The sequence below is a fragment of the Ammospiza nelsoni genome, chromosome 3, assembly GCF_027579445.1.
Source record: "Ammospiza nelsoni isolate bAmmNel1 chromosome 3, bAmmNel1.pri, whole genome shotgun sequence".
Classification (NCBI taxonomy): domain Eukaryota; kingdom Metazoa; phylum Chordata; class Aves; order Passeriformes; family Passerellidae; genus Ammospiza; species Ammospiza nelsoni.
In genome coordinates, this window is record NC_080635.1 from 43,417,328 (window position 1) to 43,437,490 (window position 20,163).

A 20,163-nucleotide genomic window follows, 5' to 3' on the forward strand; every position below is an offset into this window, starting at 1 on the left:
GTCCTATGACTTGGCAGGACATCACTTGCAAAGAATTTCAGTCCAAGAGGCCACAGGGAAGGGAAGACAGCTCTTCCTCTCAAGCTGTACAGCTATGATGAGAAGCATCCCACTTGATTCTTAGGCAGTATTAAATGAGCCCATTCTGTGCAGAAGAGACAGCACAGAACATCAAAGTAGCAACATGGTCAAAAAGTCATTGATATCACTGACAGGAAAAAACTAATTATCCACAGGGTAACAAAATCACCGAGGAGCACAAATACAATGCCACAGGTTCCTCATCTCCAGAACAGTAACAACTAAAAACATGAACTCTAGTTACAGACAAAAATGGCTTGGAAAAGCAAGAAGAACAAGGACTGGAGCTGGCACAAGGGGATGGGGCTGAGCAGGAACCTTCCTTACCAGCAGCAAACAAAAGCAAGCTGCAGCACACTGTTCATGGCAAATGACACCAATCCAGCTCTCTCTTGAAACAGAGGTCAAGAACATCTTTGATGCTAATAAAACTCTAGAATAAGGGATAGGAACGGCCAATAAAGCTTAAGAGCAGGTTGATTTTGAAGCTGGGAGCATGGGGGAAATCAGTTTTTATTTGGAGAAAATACATGTTTCCACTGTACATGCTATATGGGATCACCTGGTGGGTAGACGAGCAATAAAATTGGTGTAAGAAAGATTCTTGGAGGACAGGACTATGTGCTTCTGATGGCAAGAACCAAGTTTCACACGGAACACAGAAGAGCAAAAAGACAAAAGTTAAGAAAGAAAAAAAATACATAGCTAGCAAAGATTTCTTAAACTATGTTTGAATTTTCAAGGGCAAATTTTGGGAGAATCAGACTCAAGTTCTGAACTAAGGCCGTAGTTTTGGCAAACACTTGAAACTGGCATAAATTTGCATTGCTGCTGAAAGAAAGTCTCACCATCTGCCAGTCCTCTGTGCCAGCACAAACATCTGAACACTGAACCAGGAGCACTTCTTTTGCCAGTTTATTTTTCAGATGGATCAGTTCCCCAAACCAGTTCACAGGATGGCCATGTAAATACTTGTGCTGGCAAAAAAGAGTGATTACTCCAGCGGTGCCAGCCCAAAATGTTCACTGAACTACAGCCTAACACACAGGGGGTGTGCAGAGTCCTAGCAGTCACAGGTGGTGCTCCCCACCCTTGGACACACTATATTCATACCACACTTGGAAGGTGCAATCACCACACAGCTGCCCTCAGAAACCAGCATATCTCTGTAATTTTCTCTAGTAGGAGAACCTGTCAATATCTCAGCAATGCTAAAGCTGGCTGTAAACAAGAGTTTTTTCTGGATGTTGCTGAGCTTCTCCATCAAAAGATCATTTGCAGGAGAAACCCCAGTCACTCTTCTGATCACCTCCTTCACCTGGGACCCAAAAGGCTTGTATATAAGGAACAGAAATCGAAAACTATAGTCATCACATGTCAGGGCTCTACTCCAACAGGGATTTGAGTATCTCCAAGAACCATGTGTGGGCTGTTGTGTATCCATGGATCACCACACAATCCTTTGCAGACAGCACAGTCATCTACAAGAAAACAACATCACCAACAGAAGTGCTGCTGTCAGGGAAACAACCAACAGATAAGGACGAGCATTGGTCATGTTCTGTATCAAGGTCAAGCAACACAAGTGAGTACTGGGAGACAGACCGATCCAGACTTTCCCACAACTCAGTGGCAAATTTAAAGCCATACATGAGGTCATTCACTAGGAACCAATTAGATCAGTAAGCTTTCTACCAAGAAATACATTCAAGATGTGATAGTGAAATGATCTCCAGAATGACACAGGAGGATCAATGTAATCACACATGCCACAAGCAAATGGAAGGAAAGCCCCCCACTTTACAGACATTCCTAAGCCGAGATCTCCAGTCTCAGCTCTTGGGTTCTTCAACCAGAGCAGGACTTAGCTGATCTGCACACCTGCCCCTGTGATTGCTTTCCTTTCTTCTACCACAGTTTCCAGTCCTGCTTGGTTGTCAAGTTCTTACTCCCTCTTATTTTTCATTTGTCTTCTTATTGCCACACATGCTTACAGTTATATTTTGTAGAATAAGATACAGTGGAAAGAACACCCATAAGTCTTACTTTTCCTTGGTAACATTAATCCAACATGTTTGTAGAAAAGCTGCAACATAAATAAGTGGCAAGAGCAGAGAGCCTCTTCTGTCCAGTTTATACAGAAGCTAACAGCAAGGTACAAGAAATCCACTCACTCTTGGAGAATTATTTTCTAACGTAGCATTACTAACTTTGAAAGAATCTAATTTAATAGGTCACAGTCAGACTAGTCTGAATCCTAGGTCTTCAGAAAACTCCAGGATCTCCAGAGTAAGAAATAAATAATTGCCAGAAAAAGCAGAAAAGCAAGTTTACACAATATGTAACAAAGCAATTTTTTAACCTACAAGTGGCTGAGAAGCAGTGGGTGTCACTAGCATACTAGTAGAGAAAGGAGAGCATTAAAATGCAGCAATTTGAACAGGATTGGTCTCCAGACAGGTTTCTAGAAGTAGGAATGAAGGAAAAACTAAAGGGATGCAAGAGGGCCTGTCAAACTGTCTATTTTAATGTCCTTCCTAGAAAAGGCAGAGGTCAGGGTTCAGGAGATAGCTGGCACTGGGTGTAATGGTGAACAGAAAGAGGAACACCTGATGGATCAGATGTCTGGTTATATGGTGATTATTAGGAACCCAGTCCACAACTGGGAAGTCACAGTATTACTCCAGGACCAGTAAATTATGTAAGCTTCAGATCACAGAGTCCAGAACAAAGGAAAGAGAAAGCTAGCAAAAAGATTGTGAACCTGACACCACTCCTAACCCCTTCTTCACACTCCATATGGGGAAGGAGGAAAAACCATCTCAGCTGGGTGAGATTCAGGAGGATTTCTTTTCCTGATTTTGATGAGCACGCTTTTACCTCCACTAGTCATGTAAGAACAGGACAGGCAAGAAACAGAAATACATGCATGTACAAATGTGGCAACTGATAAGACAAAGGAAAAAAAGGAGAATGTATGAAAAGATGAAAGAAGTAAAAACTAGAAAATAACAGGAAGTAGGAGAAAGACACTAGAGCTCAAATATGCACGTATGTGCCACAGTCTGCTAGAGAAAAGAAGGAAGCAGTCTGGAAAGAGAGAGAACAAAAGCAAGGAATGCAGTAAGTCAGGACTTCCAAGATGAGTAAACAGTTAGCCACTCTCTTATACTTGCTGCTGTCTCCACACACCTCAGAAGTACTTGGCTAGTTTATAACTAGTGCTATATCTTTCAGGCTGGAGAGTAATTTGCTGACACTCAGGACTAGGTAAAACCACACCAGTTTAAGTAGATCGGTTCTAGGTGGCTCAGGTAACCTAGAGAAAACACATACCAGAGACTTTAAAATATAAAATCTCAGGTCACAACCAACATTTTATCTTATTTCACATTCTTTGCCATAGTGGACTGGCCTTGGTGAATGTAAATGTTTGAATGAGATCCTATTAACACAACATAGCTTTTTCCCTGACAGGCAGGTTTACAAGCCAAGAGATTCAGGATATATATATATATATATATATACATATATATATATACACACCTCAGACCAATTTCTTCTTGCTTTTTCCTACACTGCTTCTAGACAGATGAAGTGCACTTCAACAGACACTTGCCACAGAAGTGATGGCAAGTTCAATGCCAACACCACCAATGGGTTACAAGTTGTATGGTTACAATACAAGTTATTTGAAGTGATACTCTGGGTATCATCTGTTTCTGTTTATTCAACTCTGAGGTTGACAGTGAATGACAGTTTTCATTCTGCTTTTGCTGGCATTTTAGAGAACTGAGCTTTCCTGCACACTAAAAGCACTGACTTTTGCAGGGAAATAAACAAGGGAAAGTGAGAAGAGAAAGTAATGCATTTCTGTGCCACCAAGGAGTGAAGTATTGTCCTCTTACTGATCTGATCCCTACACCTGTTCTGATCCCCCAACAGAGGGAGTTCAAAAACCAAGTACGAACATAAAATACAGTGGGATCCAGGAATTACAGGTGTGCTTGAGGATTACAACTCCAAAAGTCTTGGCACCTATTCTTTACAGAAGCATACCACTGCACAGAAAAACAGAAGCAGCATTCCCTTTTGCTGCATAAAACTGAAATCCAGCAAAACCACTGATATTTTTAGAGTGTAAGTTTGAAGCCTTGAAGAGATTTAAGATTGCCTGAAAGATAAGTTGGCTTAGAAAAGTCCTGCAGGAATCTATGAGGACTCTACACCATGCTCCCATTGAAATGTTTTCGCACAGTACTGCTTCAACTGAAGAAATGCAAAGACAGCATTACAAAAAAAAAAAAAATTCCCACCCTCTTTTCTTTATCACGGGAGTTTCCCGTGCCCTGAACAAATCCAGGGCTGTTTTTTGCCGTCCAGTTTCTCCCTTCCTCCCTCCCTCCCGCAGCTTCCTACCAGCTGAGATTCTGCAGCTGCAGCAACAACAGTCCATCTGTGACAGTGCAACCACCTCGGCAGGATGACTCCTACCATTTCACTGGCTTCCTTATGCTTTAACAGAGGTAGCAAAGTCTGAAGGGGCTTCACCCTTCTTTTTTTTATTAAACTGAAAAGATACTGATGAATATTCATTACTAGTTCTCTACCAAGGGCATGAATTTTATTTAAAGGACTGGAAGGGAATCGCAAATTAGGCTAATACAATAGGAGATTTTGACTCGGTTCTCTGGTCTCAAAATAGAGCTAAAGAGTAAGATTTTTGTAGAAAAGTGACTTAATGAGAGTAAAATAAAAACTCTGCCCAAAGCCACCCTGCTCCATGGCTGTGATTCCACTACCTGCCACAACACCTCACTGTAACCCGCGGGTTTATTGTGCCACCGGGGCACTCACTCACTGGTGCGGGTCTCCTGACCACACTTTTAAGTCCTGCACCTGGCAGGCCACATCCTGAGCCAAGGTTTACCAAAACCCGGCACATTTATGCTAGCCTACAAACGCTGTGCACAAGTGGTTCCACCCTCCTCAGCCAGCGCCGCTGCCGGGACACCCCGCAGCCATCCCCTGCTTCCCACAGCTGGGCAGAGCTGGCTGACCCGCGTTTTTTGGGAGAACACGGAAGAACTCCCATTTCAATGCTCATCACCTAGAGGATAAGCTTCCAGGTCAAGGGGTTTTTAACAAAACGCAGGCACATAAATAAGATCACCTTTTTTACCTGCAAACAAACCCTTTCGCACCTTCCCAGCAGAGAGCGATCTCCAGGCTGCCCGCGGGACAGCAACCCGCCCGTCCCGGCTGCGGCCCAGGCCCGCTGGGGCTGCGGGTCCCGCCACGGCCGGGCGTGGGACACAGAATTGTGAGGGCTGGAAACGAACCCTGGAGATCATCCGGTCCCACCCTCCTGCCCAGGCACGGTCACCTCGAGCAGGTGACACAGGAAGGCGTCCAGGTGGGTTTTGAATGCTTCCAGATACAGACTCCACGACTTCCCTGGGCAGCCTGTTTAGTGCTCTGCCACCCTCAACGTAAAGAAGTTCTTCCTCTTGCTGAGGTGGAACTTCTTGTGCTTTACTTTATGGCGACTGCTACTTGTCCTGTCACTGGGCAACACTGAAGAGTCTAGCACCGTCTTTTTAACATCAACCTGAGATATTTACATACATTAATGAGATTCTATCCTCTTTTCACTAGACTAAAAGAGCTCAGCTCCCGCAGTCTCTCTTCATGACAGAGATACTCCAAACCCCTAATCATCTTTGTGACCCTCTAGAGGAAGACAGGAGCTTCTTTCTCTTACTGAGGAGCCCAGAACTGGACACGACTCCCAAGTACGAGTCGGCTCCGGGAAGCGGAGCGGCAGCGGGCGCACACGCTCAGCACAGCCCAGAACAGACGGACAGACAGACAGCCGGACGGACGTGCGCACACGCACGCAGCCCCGCAGACAGCCGCACACGTGCGCGCACACACGCCCGCACCGGGGAAGCGCCGGCTCCGCGGCCCCGCTCCCGCCCCCGCGCCACAGCCCCCCCGGCAGCAGGAGCAGGGGGAGGCCGGGCACCGGGGGTCCCAACTCCCTCCCTCACTCACTTTCGTCCTGCCGTTGATTTTGTAGTTGCCCAGCTTTCCATTACAGTGTCGGATGAGATCGTCCATGCTGTTCATGAGGAGCCGAATGGTCTGGCAGCCCGGCTCCTTGCCCTCCACCCAGGTGATCTTGTCGCCGCGAATGTCCTTAGAGGAGTCGCTCTTCTGGCTGACGAGCTGCCCGTCGGTGAAGCGGCCGGTGTGGTGGAGGGCCCGCACCTCCTCGGCCACCAGCCCGCCCAGCTCCTTGCCGAGGAAGTCGTCCACCACGCAGATGCCGTGCTTGTTCATGCAGGGCACGATGTACTCCAGCGCCAGCCGCTGCGGCACCAGCGACTTGGTCTGCCCATTGGGGCGCAGCGCGGCCGCACCGGGTCCCGCCTGCACGCCGCCCGGGTACAGGTTCGACTTGTCCCGGTAGAGCAGCACTGCCTCCCCGGAGGGCGACGGGGACTGGGCCCCGGCCGATGCCTCCGCCTCACCGCCGGCAGCTGCACCGGCGGCGGCGACGTGATTGTTGGTCAGCGGGGCGGCCTCGGCGGGGGCCTCCGGGGACGGCGGCGCTGCGCCCTTCCCGACCCCCGCCCGGCTGCCGCTGCCCGCCGCGGCCCCGCCGTGGGCGCGGGGCGGCGGGGGGTGCCCGCCGTGGGGCTCGGTAGCGCCCCCTGCCGCTCCAGCCGCCGCAGCGCCGCCGCCGCGGCAGATCAGCTTGTGCTTCTTCCAGTCCTGGCGCTGGTGCTCCTTGCTGCAGTAGAAGGAGCTGCGGCAGCGCCCGCACCGCAGCAGGTTCTCCATCTTCCCGCACAGCTCGCAGTACTGCCGGTCCCGCTCGCTGCTGCTGCTGTTGCTGCTGCCGCCGCCGCCGCCGCTGCCGCTCTCGCCCTGGCCGCCCTGACCGGCGCCTCCGCCGCTGTCATTCGCCATGGCGCTGGTGGTGCCGCCGCAGCCCCGCTCCGCCGGGTCGTGTTATGTAAGGAGGCGGGCGGGAGCGGCGCTAACGCGGGCCCCCGCCCGGCCGCGCGGGGAGGGAGCGCTTACTGCATCATGGCCGCCCGGCTCCGGCACCGCCGCGGCCCCCGCCGCCCTCCGCCTCGGCCGGCCCGCGGCCTCCTCCGGCGTGCGGGGGCCCGCGCCGCCCTCCCTGCGCCGCTAACGTTGCTTAGCGCCGCCTCATCGCCGCCCCACCGGCGGCGGAACGGCCGAGGGGGAAGCGGAGCGGCGCGGTGAGGGGCTGCCTTCCGCTCCCCGCCGGCCTCTCTGCCCAGTGCAGCACGGGCCGGCGCGGCCGCCGCCTCTACCCACCGCGCCTCCGCCGCTCTGCCGGGGCGAGGAGGAGGAGGCGCCACTCCAGAGGCCCGCTGTGCACGTACGCCACTTCCAGCCCGCCAGCGCCGCCGGCGCGTCAGGCGGGAGTGGCCGGGCGGGCGGGGCCGGCTCGGAGCCGGCCGCGTCCTCCGCGCCGCTGCGTGAGGGGCTCGGAGGCGCCGCTCCGGTCGTGGGCGCACGGACGGGCCGCAGGGATCTCGTGGGGATGGCGCTCTTCTCCCGATATGACCAGTGCGGCCTTTCTGGCAGGGACAATGAGGCAATTGCTGGGGATGTCACTGGTCTGTGCTGCCGGGGCCGCCCCGTCGTCGCTGGGCAGGTCGCTAGTCTGAGGGTGCCCGTGACCCCGGTAGCGAGCTGCCCGCCGCCGCCGTGGGTGTGGGCCTGCCGCAGGTGAGGCGGGGGCTCCGGGCAGCGGCGGGGGACGTGGAAGCTGGGCGCTGTGGCTTCAATGACAGGCAGGGTGGCGGCGGCGGCACCTGGCTACAGTGGAGAGCCAGGTTTTGTCACTCCCGTAGGCCTCAAAATACTCCCGCCGGATAGCTGGTAGAGCGGGAGAGACATGTGCTGTCTCCATAAATAACTCGTGGCTTGTGTCCCACCTAACGGAGTGGTAGTGAAGGCTGGGACTAGGTGATTAAGAAATGAAAAAGCAAAAAGCCGGAAGAAAGAGCCAGTTGATGTAGCTGTCAAAACAAGGCGAGCCCAGGAGTTGGGGCCTGTGCTGTGATGAACGTGGCAAAGTCCCTGGCAGGCAAAAGGAAGCTCGTTTGGCAGAGCGGTGCTGGTAGAGGGGACAAAGGTCTCAGCTTAGTCACGTCCGTTGCCAAAAGCCACATGGGCATCTGGACTCCTCTGAGGTGATGTTTAAGCTTCCACTGATCTAATTAACCATGGCTTTGCTTGCTTGTGGTATAGTTTAGGAAAGTGGAGTTTCCAGCAGTAGAGCCCAACACAGCGATTGATGCTTCAGAGCCGTGTGGTGAGGCAGAGCAATTATTCCTCCTGGGCTGGATCTTCTCCCATCCATCTTCTCAGAGAACCATTTGGTGAAGAGACAGCAAATCGCTGCTCTGTGGGCTGGGCTGGTGAGACACGATGCATGCCATTGGTCTGCACTGCCTGTAAGTTAAGCAAATGCATTCTAAAGCCCAAGAAGTGTAAAATACATAACCCAATATACAGATCTTGAGGTAGAAAGGTGAAATGAACCCAGAGGCTGCCACAAGACTTCACATGACATTGGAAAAGCGATTTGTTCTCTGCTACTGTAGAAGAGGAATACTAATGCTTTTGCTTCTCACAGGCTTTTGTGAGGTGTAACACTGCAATATACTTGTATTATAGTGACATGACTTTATGCATGCAATTAATAAAAAAATTGTTTAGTTCTTATCTCTCCTATAGAACTGGATTTAGGATTGATTGGCATAGTTAATAGGACTTCAAGAAATGTTAGGCACTGAATGTACTATATGAAGAATGCAGGAGAAACAAAGTGTACCAAGGCTACAAGTGCCTTGTGGAACATACATGAAAAATGAGAAGGAAAACCAGGGTGAATCATTAGAAAGGCAAAAGGAGTACTCAGAGGACAAGGTCATGAAAGCCCAATGGATAAAATTTCAAGGTGAATATGACTAGTGAGCTCCAAGGGAGAATTAAAAACAACAGCAGCCACCAAAAGAAAAACAAGGTGGCAAATGAAGTGGAAAAGATGGAAACTAAACGTTCCAGATTAGTAATTTCTTTGTGGTAAGGGCAGAAGAAAGTGGACTAAAACCAAGTTTTAAATCCAGTGCATGAAGTGGACAGATTTTTATGTATGTGTAATGAGAGTTTTTCCTTCAACTATAGGTGTATGAGGTATGTCAAAAATACTAGGTTTAGGCATTCCTCTAGCATGCCTTAAGAAGAGATTAATTCAGCTGATTTCCTTGCACTTGTAGCATTGTTAAACTGGGCTACATGAGAACAGAGTCAAGGCTGTTATTTTCAAAAACTTGAGAAATGCATACAATGGTATTCTGCCAGATAGAAACTGAAGAGTTAAAGATCTTTTGCATTTGTTGTGTACTCCTTCAGCAAACACAATGGAGATGAAAGTCACAGACTTGAAACTCAATCATCCAACCATGAAACAACTAGGAAAGAGACCAAGGCACAAATATGGTGCCTGGCTAAAATCTAATGATAGTTATTAATTTACAGGCTAATTTGGCTTCAAAAGTCTTCTGTTCTTCCCCTCTCTTTTCCACATGTCTTTTGGGATATAATTAAAGGTCTTAGTTTTCACATTTGCTAATGTGCTAAGCTACTTCAGGTTGTCTTGACATCATACTGTTTCACAGCATGGTTAACAGAAATACCAACTTCAACAAAATCCATCTTTGGGTGTATGAAGCATTTGCCTTATTATTGCAGCACTACACCAGTGACACAAAACTTAATGTAAAACTGTAAAACAAGTGACAAAGCTGTGTTGAGGAGCAGTGGTGGTAAGGAAACTCAGGAGGACAATGAGTATTTATATTACAATAGTGTTTGCAACATGCTAGAAATGTTTTCCAAGCATAGAAGACTGTATTCATTGCCAAAGAACTTGTGCCTTAAAAGACAGTGTAAGGACAAAGCACAACAAAAAGCAACATGTGGTATACTAAGTAAAATGGTCCATATGATGGTTGCCAGAACAGAGGAGGAAAGGACTTCCTTCTCTTTTTTTTTTTTTTTTTTTTTCAGCTGGTTGCTCTTCACTTGGCCCCTAAAGTGGCCTTTCTAAGATAGCTAATTTCTTGTCTGTGTCAGTGAATGTTGGAAAAAAGCTTTACTGGTAACTAGGTAATGATGAGACATACTGCTTTGCAGAGAATGCAATGAAAAGTCTTTAAAATTAAATACCAGTCATGATGAGGATGTTATGGGATAAACTTAGTGCAAGGTCATAGTTTTTTATCACCACTTAGATATGGATCTGATATGTTTATTAGAAAGGGAAAAAAAAAGGTTTGGTCAATGAATAACTCTTCTGTTTTTATTAAGTAGTAATAATAGCTGCATTTATAGCATGCTTTAGCTAGCTTGTGTACTGCAGCACTGAAATTATATAAGCAACCAAAACAGAATCTTTGAAGCCCAGGGAAGGGAAAAGGGGTATGCAGAGTAACAAGATTATAGGAGGTTACAAAGTCAGTTCAGAAATAAAGTTTAAATTAAAAGTAATCTCATGCTGAGATAGTTTCACTGTGAATGGCAAAAAAAGTGCTTGGACTCCAGGCTAAGTTTTCATTGCTGCCAGAAGGCCTCTTGGAAACTGCCTGTGCTCCTGAGGTGGATGATAGCATCAGGCATCAGTGAGACACATGCATGTCCACAACAGCATCATAATTAAAAGTCGGAACTTGGGGGCTTGTAGCATTTGCTCTCCTCCACCCAGACCACTCCACCATGTTCTTCACCCTGACTGCTGCTATTCCACTTAAACCATTATTCACTGGTCTCAACAGTGCCATTTTTCAAGCTTGCTTTTCATACTAGCAAGTGAACTGTAACAGGTTGCAGATTTTCCAAATTAAAGGACAGAACTGTTTGTCTGAGTTGGATTCTCTGTTAAGCTCACTTCCTTTCTAATCAGGACAAAGTGTACAGAGTACATCCACAAGGCTATGCAAGTGCTCCTTTGTTGAATGCACCCTCTTTTCCTGAGGTACTCAAAGGGTTAGCATGGTTTATTCATCTCTCAGATAGCTCCCCTGGCCCCTGTTTCTGGAAGGCAAGGAAAGGGTCACCCAGTAGATATGATCTGAAAGGTGTGGGATTACTGCCTGGCAGGACTAGTGCCAGCCATTACAGAGGAGCCCATGACCAAACACAGGGTCTCCTCAAGTCACTTGGGCAGCACAACTGAAGGGATCTCAGAACTTTTCAAGATCCAGGCTTTGATATGGCAGGAACTTGGTGTTTTCCACAGTATGAAGTGGCATAGGGCCCTTGGGACAACAGAGAATTTGGCTTAGAGCTCTGAAAATAATCTTGCAGCACCCTGTACCATCTTTCATTCTGCTTAGTTGATGCCATTGTAGAGTTTCTCTAAAAGTTTTTGCTGAAATTAAAGTCATAGAATAAGTTGTTTATCACTGAATATCATAATGGTCTAATGCTTAAAAGAAAAAACCTGCCATTATAATCTGAGTTTATAAGTATTGGACTAAATCATAAGGAGTATTCTCAATTACTATATGTAAACTTGTGTTTAATACTGTCTTTAATATTATGAGATTCCTCCAGGCTGTTTAACTAAAATTGGTTTTGCTGTCCCTGAATCTGTCTGAAATTATATGCAGCTTCATATCTGGGAATATAGCCTATTTTTATTACACCAAAATATGGTTAGGGTTGATCCAGAGAGATTTATACATATTAAAATTTTTGTCTACTGTAATAATTTTATTCATGTTTAAGGAAAATTAATTATGCTAGTGAAATACAAAACAATGTTTTTTTTTTTCTTTTTAGCTGAAAATTCTGCTTCCAGATGTCTGTATCTGTAAAGCTATGGAAATGCAAAATAGCTTAGAAAATCCTCAAGACCAACTCATTCCAGTTTTGTCCTCATTTTAAACTTTGTACCATGGAAAGTTCAAAAGCTTTTTTTCACATTGTTTGTGAGATTTCTCCAGAGGGAGTATTTCTGGCTCTGGTTAGAAAAGAACTCCCTGTCTTGCTAAAGATTGACAATTATGTACTTTTTTGGCCTCTAACTTAAGCAAGCCAGCAGGCCCTCAGGGTGCTTAAAGTCCAGTTATGAACAGAAAATTACTTTTAAAGAACACTCTCTAAACCCATTTGAAATTCACTCACTGATACAGCAATAAGCAGTTTTGGGGGCAAAAAAAGTGAGAGATTCCTGTTTTATCTGTATGTAGGTCAAATGTATCTGAACTGCTCCAGAATTTTTTCTTGATTTTTCTGCAGAGAAGTCTTCCAGAGTGAGAACAGAAGACTCCAACATAAAGAAAGCCCACTGCTTCATAGCAGCACAATCACAAAAAGACCCGTTCATTCTGCATCTGATATGTGCTTCCTGCCTCTCTGTCATCATGATTCAGCATGGTGACATGCTGAAAGATCATTAAGGTGGAAACAATGCCGAGCAGTGTTAGGATGATGTGATCTGCCACGATTATTTTGTGTGTACCTGATTTATTGCACATCATATTTTCTCTTTCCTTGTCTTTCGGCTGCCAGGCACGTAGTTCATACTTCTGCCAGTGCCTGGTCTTGTACTTGGAAAAGAGAACAGGGATGCCCTGGGGTGTAGGCAAGGACAGTTTGCCCTCTGTACCTTGGTTTGGGAAGCTTGAGAATACCTCAGTTCATGCCTTGCTGTATATCTTGCTGTTTAATGAGTTACAAAGTCTCCACCTTTTTCATTTCTTTTTCTGATTACCTATGAACAGTTACCCAGAGCTCAAGAGAGGAACTCAAGAAGTGTTCCTTAAAACTATGAAGACAAATTTGTTAAAAACCTGGACATTTTATCTTTGGGTGAAAATACAGTTTCTTTTTCCTGTCTCCAGATGACTAGCATAGTTTCTGAACCCCTAAACTCTTTCCCTTATAGAGGCAGTTGTGCAAGTAGGGGAGATTGCAAGAAAATGGTGATCTTAAAAGATCTGCTGCTATGAAAGGAGAGACCTGTCTCAGTAATTTAAGAGAGGAAGGAAAAGATAATAGCGAGTGAGGTTTTGAGCTGATAAGACTGACTAGGTGGTATTCCTCAATAACACTTAGTGGTTTGATTTTTGTTCTCTCTTTTTTTTTGATGAGGCAGTTCCTTGAGAAGAATGGGGACAGGTTTCATTTTGTTTGTTTTTTGAGTGAACAATGGTATCCTCCCTCTTTTCTTGAACAATGGAGATACAATATTATAGCTCAGGTTTTGTTAAAACTGTCAAAGTAGCACATCTGCCCCAAAGAGCTCACCTTTGCCAGGGTTGGCTACAGATGCACGCAGACAAAAGCACTGTGAGCCTGAGCCCCAAAGAGCCACTGCAATCCAGGTGGCTCAGTACTGTGTTTTCTGTCACTAGCCATGCTTCCTTCTGCCAGGACAGTGCCTGTGTTCCCATGCCCCCCTCTGATGCATAACTCAATCCAGTGTCCTGTTGCTCTCCTGCCATTGCACCCTTCAGTGTCTGTCCCATCCCAAGGGATTTGTGATGTCTGTTTTTGCAAAGACACAGTGCCCTTACTCTATGCCTCTCTGTTTGCTTTCAGTGCTTCTCTCGTGCCCTTCTTCAAGGCTTTCTTCACTTGTGGTTCACTTAAGACACAGTGTTGAGTTGCTGCCACCAGAAGGGGTGGTTCTGCTCCCTCCAGAGCCTTTCTCCTTGGCATCGCTCTTGTCAAGCCCTTTGGTGAGTCAGTTCAAGAGAGTATTTTCTGTTGGATTAACAAGTTGGATCAGTTTACCAAGTGGTTTGATGTGGTGTAAGAGAGGGTGTGGACCAGCAGGGCCAGGAGTTTGGGAGGGAAAAGCAGGACCACCCAAGTCAGAATAGTAAGCTGACTCGGTCATGTCATGTAACTTCACTTTTATTTACTTCACATTATGTAACTTGATCCATTTCTACTTTCTCTTTTCTCTGATTGAAGAGAAGCTTTTAATTTTGAAACTGAATTGAGAGAATCAGCAGATGCAAAGGGCAGGGTATTTTGTACCAAGAGGTTGAACATGGCTTGCTCGTATATGTGCAGACTGTGTTTGTGGATTTGCCCCCCTGTGAACCCAGCCTGACTCCTACCTTATTTTAGCTACAGTTACAGCCATTTATCCACTATTTTAAAGCATATTCTGTATTTAACTTGTGACACGAGTAAAAAAATGCTGAATCATATCTTTGTGGAGCAACATGCAGCAGTGCATTTGTTAATGGAACCTTATTTTTGATTTTAAAATATCAGCCTCAATCTTTAAAGGAAAAGCTGCAGCACAAAGCTAAAAACAGTTTTTCTTCTCTGTTATCTTAAGACAGCTCTGAATCACAGACCTAGGACAAAAATCAATTGAGAATATGGTTTCCTGGTAGAGAATCTGCCCCAAGCATGTCAGGAAGAAAAGTTTTCAGAGGTTCATAAATGCCAATATAACATCAAACACATGCCTGGTGCACTACATACTGTACTGCAAAGGTTCGGTGATTGTTAGAGCTGGGTAAAGCTCTAAAAGCAAGGTGGAAGCTTGTTTCCCTTTGTAAGGAAAGCAGCTAGATGTGAGCTCTTCCAGAAAACTCTCTGGAAACTTTCATCTAGCCTCAGTGCTCTATAAATAGAGGAGGTCTTCATCTCTGAGGAGGTTTTGCAATGTTGTGTGGGGGAGTGCTGAGCTCCAATGGAGGCAGAGGGACCAGAGTTGCGGAGCAGTGTGGTGGAACCAGGAAGGGGACCAGGATCCCCTTCATTGTGAGATGAGGTGAGAGGACAGGTTGAGAGGAGAATAATTAAGATATAAGGCTCTTCCCAAAAATGTGTTTGGAGGGAGAAATTCCCTTAGATGCTATACAGAGAGTACTGCCAGCAATGTGGAAAATGAAGCCACAGTGACCATCAGCTGGAAACAACAAAAAAAGATGCCTGCCTCAGTCAGTCAAGAAACACTCCTGAAGAGTGGATCCTTCCCTCCCCACCACAAATGGAGAAATGGTTTCACTGGGACCAGTGAATACAGCAATACATGCTGCTAGAAATGCTGTAGTTCACCATGTAGAAATTATTCAATTTTTCTGATGGACTGTCATGAGTGTGGTAATATATGAGAGAATAATGACAAACATAACTCTAGACGAAGTCCCAAGGGCAAAACACTTGAAATTTTGTTTCTGAAAAATATGTAAATATAGAAAGAAACCAGGTGATTGTTACAGAAACCAGAAGAGTCTGACCTAACACTCTCCCTTTTCAATAATGTAGGGAAGTTCCTTGATTGTGATGGCAGATTAAAAAGTACTGTCTTCCAAAATGTAGCTACACTGTATTTTCCAAGATTTAGCTACAGTTTAAATATGGGGGAGAAGTTGTGTTTGGGTAAAGTTTCATGTATTATTTTCTAAATAAATAACTTCAAAAAATTCTATTGAAAAAGGAAAATTTTGCTCAGACTTCTGATAGCTCAGCCTCATAGCAATATCAAAGTCTTGTATACTATACATTTGAAAGAGGCATACTCCATTACTTGTTTGGTTACTTTTGGGGGGAAAAAAATCTGAAAATATAAAAAAGAGGCTTAATTTTGGCTAAGCTCACTAATTTGGAGTGAACAAGGCTAATTTTGGAGGCAATATTCTGTCTACAGAAGAATGAAAAAATGAAAGCAAACTATTTTCCTCCTTACAGACTGCATATTGAATGGTGGTCTATAGGTAAGTTATTGTTTGATCTCAAAGACCTTTGTATGCAATCTTTAAATGTTTTTCTTCCTGCCAGCAGTTTCAGAGTTAAGAGAAACCTTAATTTTGTTGATGTAAAAACAACATGGAAATAATAATAATATAGGAAAACTGAGCCACTGCCCTACAAGGCTATCATTCCTCTGCCTTCCTGAATCATCCAGCTACAATTTCTTTAAAAAAGCTTACAATTTCTTAATCTCTTTAAAGGTGAGGGAGATGTGTTTTCTGTACCAGAACAGTGTTTACTTCTATTAGTGTGCTGAGGTTTTATGGTGGAATTTTAAGACCAGCCCTTTAGATGGGCTAGAATGTATGATACAAACTGCTAATTGTAAGGTAAATTACAAGGAGAAAAACCTCACAAAACCAAAACTGATGACAAATCACTTGGTCATGTTTGGCTTCTAAGTAATTGGGACAAAATGTACAAATGGGAGGGGATTTCTAACAGTGTCATGCATTAACTCCCAAAAACTTCCCTTTGCTTTTTTATTCCAGTCAGCAAAGTCATTCTCACATATCCCAGGCTGCTGCAACTGAATCATCTACTGCAATCTCCAAGGCCCCAATAGAAAGGGCTTCTTCATGTAAACAAGCCTGTTCACACACACACAAGACAGAAGTAGTCACTCCAGTGTTGGTGTAATCTCTCTGAGCAGCTTTTCAGACACCCTAAGGCTGTACTCTTGAAGTTGTGCACCCATACCTGACATGTGTACAGTGGTTTTAAGAATATTTTCTTAACATTTTGCTAACTACTGAAATAAATTGTTCATAAATTAGTCTGGCTGCATGTTGTATTGCTGTGAGAGAGTCTGAGAAAGAAGGGAGAGGCTAGAACTTGTTTTCAAGTGGTTTATTGACTATTAAACTCATAGGTAGAGTAAATGCAGCAGCAAATAAGCTGATCTTTGTGTTACAACAGTGCACAGTCTCACCTTCTCCCTTCTTGCATCGTATTTCCTATCTAGGTCACTGTGCAGTGCAAGGCTGTTGATTTACCAGATAATGTTTCCACACATTGCCCTAGACATGGTGATGACAGGCAGGTTTTCAGACAGTTTATGCAAATCTCTAGTGTCTTGAGCCTACTCCTGGCACAAATTTTACCTTCCTCCTTGCTGTTTTGGTGCCTGGTATGGCTTGGCCAGCCTTATGGATGGCACTGGCTATACTGATATCTAAGCAGCTTTGTAGATAAAGCCATCTTGCTGTCAGCCTGTTAAACGTAGATTCCGTCACTACCCTGCAACTGCTGTGTAATTAATGTTCTGCTAGGCATACTCTGGCTTAATGAGTTTTATGAGTCATGGTGGCAAAGAGAAAGGAGAGTCCCCGAAAACAAGAATGGGCACAAACACCCTCTTGATAATTATCTTATTTAGAGAGTAAAGGTTCTTGTTGTACAGAAAAGTCAACACCAGGTCTCCTTGGATCCCTTGTCAGAGAATCTCACACTGATGCCTACTAAGGTACTGGAGAAAGTGATTTTGCAGTTCTGAATTACATAAAACAGTAGTACAGGCACTTGCACGAAAGTGGTTTGTTTGTGGCATCTTGATTTGAGAGGCTTGAGAAGGAAGGAAGGAAGAGGTGAGAACTTGCAAATTCTGTGCTCTCATAAGCTCAACCCCAAACCCATCTACACCACAGGATATGTATTACACCTAGGAGGAGAGCATTGCTAGGCCCCAGTAGTCAAGATCTGAGCATTTAAAGCATCACCAAAACCATGTCTCACTAGCTGCAAGCAACTAGGGGCATGAAAACTGCTGGTGTGAGAAGGCAGCTCAGCAGCATCATGCTCTGGTGTGCTGAGGCAGAGGGACTGCACCCTGCATGGCCAGGACCATCCACCCTCTGCTTTCACACCCTGTTGTTCCAGGAGGGAGGGACTGTGCCCCTGGCAGTGTGTGCAGCATGGTGGCTCTGCTTGACCCCAGCTGGGCCTCAATGGAACCTTCTCCTTGACTGCCAGCGGGGGAGAGAGGCAGTCAAGGAGAATGTAGGGATGAAAAAGCGTGGGGCACATCTGGAGTTCCTCTGACTAGACTCACCCTCTTGGTGTAGCTTGCCCTGAACAAAGCCAAAGCCAGCTCCTGGGTGCATGGGGCAGAGCAGCACAGAGGTGCCTGTCAGTGTTAAACTCCAGGTCTGTGGGCTGAGGAGATTACTGCTCAACCCAGCTCTCAGGCACACACACACCCTGCCAGCTTTCCTTGACCTATTTACTAGCATTGAACTAGATATAGGCAGACCTTGTGTTTCAGCTGCCTGACCTAGCACGGCTCACTTTGATAGCAGAGGAGCAGGGGAAGCATACAAACAGTTTTGCTGACAGGGTAGTGATGGTTAGGAGGAGAATTGTAACAGCCAGGATGGGATTGGATGGAGGTACTGACACTTCAAGCTGGAAACTTGAGTCGCCAGTCTGGCTGGAGGTTGCAGTCCATATGGCTGTGGTTGCAGACAGGCTGTGACTGCACAAGCAGGGCTTTGGGTAGAGCTGTTCCCTCCCTTCCTTTCCCCATGCTGCCCCAGCAGCCTGCCTGCCTCTCCTCTGGCTTTCCTTGTCTCTCCTTGTCTCACCTGAGCCTGGTGTGTTCATGCAGAGACTGCTCATGCTGGGCCAGCTCATGTCCAGTGCTTGCAGCAGCACACAGCACAAATGACAGGGCTCTGTGTATTCCCCAGATGGGACAAGAATCAGCCTCTGCTGCAGCCCCTCTGCTTAGCTTGTCTTTTCACCTTAAGCTGTTCATCTATCTGGGTCCTGTTGCAAATGCTGAACTAAACCCTTAATACCCCTGAGCAGGGATGGAGGGTTAAATCAGATGAAAGATTAGAGTATCTTAGCAGGATATATCTTAACCAAGGGTCCTGGGTCTGTAAGTAAAGTTTAAAATGCCCTGGGCAGCTGGCTACACCCCTGGTGGTGCCAAGACTTGCTAAGCAGCAGCCTGTGTGAGCTGCTGGTCCCTATTCAGTCAGATCTGCTGCCATCTCTTGAAGACCAAGACACCAGCTTTGTTTGGTGGGCATCCTAACCCATGGGCAAGAGAAGGTGGCACGTGAAATACTTTGTAAAACCCTGCAAACTCAAGACAGATGTCTAACCTGCACAGTGGGATTCACACAGCCTGTTCCTCCAGACACAGCCAGTTTCTTGCTTCTCACCTTTTCAGTCCTCCAGGCACTTTTTGAGGTAGCCACCAAAGCACATACTTGAGGTGGTGGCAGAAGAGAAAGGCCTGTGCAAGCAGGAAACATGATCTGTATAGGAGAAGCATGGGAGGTCTGGCATACAGCACCTTCAGTTTGTACATCCCAGAAAAAATGAAAGAACAGTAAATAAAGCTGTCTGCTTGTTTTGGTTCTGGTGATTGAAACTAGGTAGTGTGAATTAGTATAATTTAGTTTTCATCACTCTCTTTTATAAGCTCTAAAGTTCTGGATCTCATATGACTTACAATCTTTATGGGCTTCATTTTTGATCTCTTTTTAGTTGTTGATATATCCATGCTTTTTTTAGTCTTGCAGTCTATTTTTGGGTTATAGCTACAAGATACAGTCTTTTTTTTAGCCAGCCTGATAGCCCAAACTGTGCCAGACTCTCCTTCTTTTATACTGCTTGCTGCAATATCCTTTCTCTGGTTGTGAGAGACACACTCATTGGCCCTGAAGCTGCATACACATTCACAGGGCTGCTACAAAATTTGTTTTCTTTGCTTGCTGTTTTGTCACCCCTTTCCACTGATCTCCTTACCTCAGTAAGAGAAAAATTCAACCCAACATATACAAGTGCATTTATATTGTGGCTGATGGTATTTTTCTGTGCATGCACATAGGTTTCTTTGCTGTGCACAACAGGTGGAGCGACTTTGCTCCACGTGCCATACATGGGGAAATATTGTAAAGCTGCTCTCTACAAGCACAGACTGAGTTTCACTGATTTTAAACCATCAAACACACCTGCTTATCTTTGCTTTCAGAACCTTCCAAGCCTATCTCCATTCTTTCCAGGACAAAATACAAGCTGAAATCCCTCCTTCAAGGCGATGCTGTATTTCCCCATGCTTAGATTTTTACCCCTGCAACTTTGTTCTCTTTATCATGCTCCCTTTCACTTCCAGGAGATGCACCAGGGAACATCTGCTTCCCAGAAGTTCCTTAGATCATCCTCAGTCAAACTGGCAATGGCAAATCTGTGGGTGTCCCGCTACCCCTTGGGCTGGCCAGGCAGTGATACTGC

General features: G+C 45.8%; 2 protein-coding genes across 2 annotated transcripts in view; one reads left to right on the forward strand and one right to left on the reverse strand.

Annotated features, from left to right (window-relative positions):
• EGLN1 (egl-9 family hypoxia inducible factor 1) overlaps positions 1–7,435 on the reverse strand; it is a 34,302-nt gene extending 26,867 nt beyond the window's left edge. Inside the window, exon 1 of the mRNA XM_059467414.1 lies at positions 6,139–7,435. Coding sequence (XP_059323397.1) covers positions 6,139–7,059 — 921 coding nt within the window. The 5' untranslated portion in view covers positions 7,060–7,435. The remainder of the gene's footprint in view (positions 1–6,138) is intronic.
• Positions 7,436–7,617: 182 nt separating this feature from the next.
• Positions 7,618–20,163, forward strand: part of TSNAX (translin associated factor X) — a 53,070-nt gene continuing 40,524 nt past the window's right edge. The window contains exons 1-2 of the mRNA XM_059469051.1: positions 7,618–7,854; positions 13,741–13,880. The gene's annotated coding sequence lies outside the window, so the exon portion shown is untranslated. The remainder of the gene's footprint in view (positions 7,855–13,740; positions 13,881–20,163) is intronic.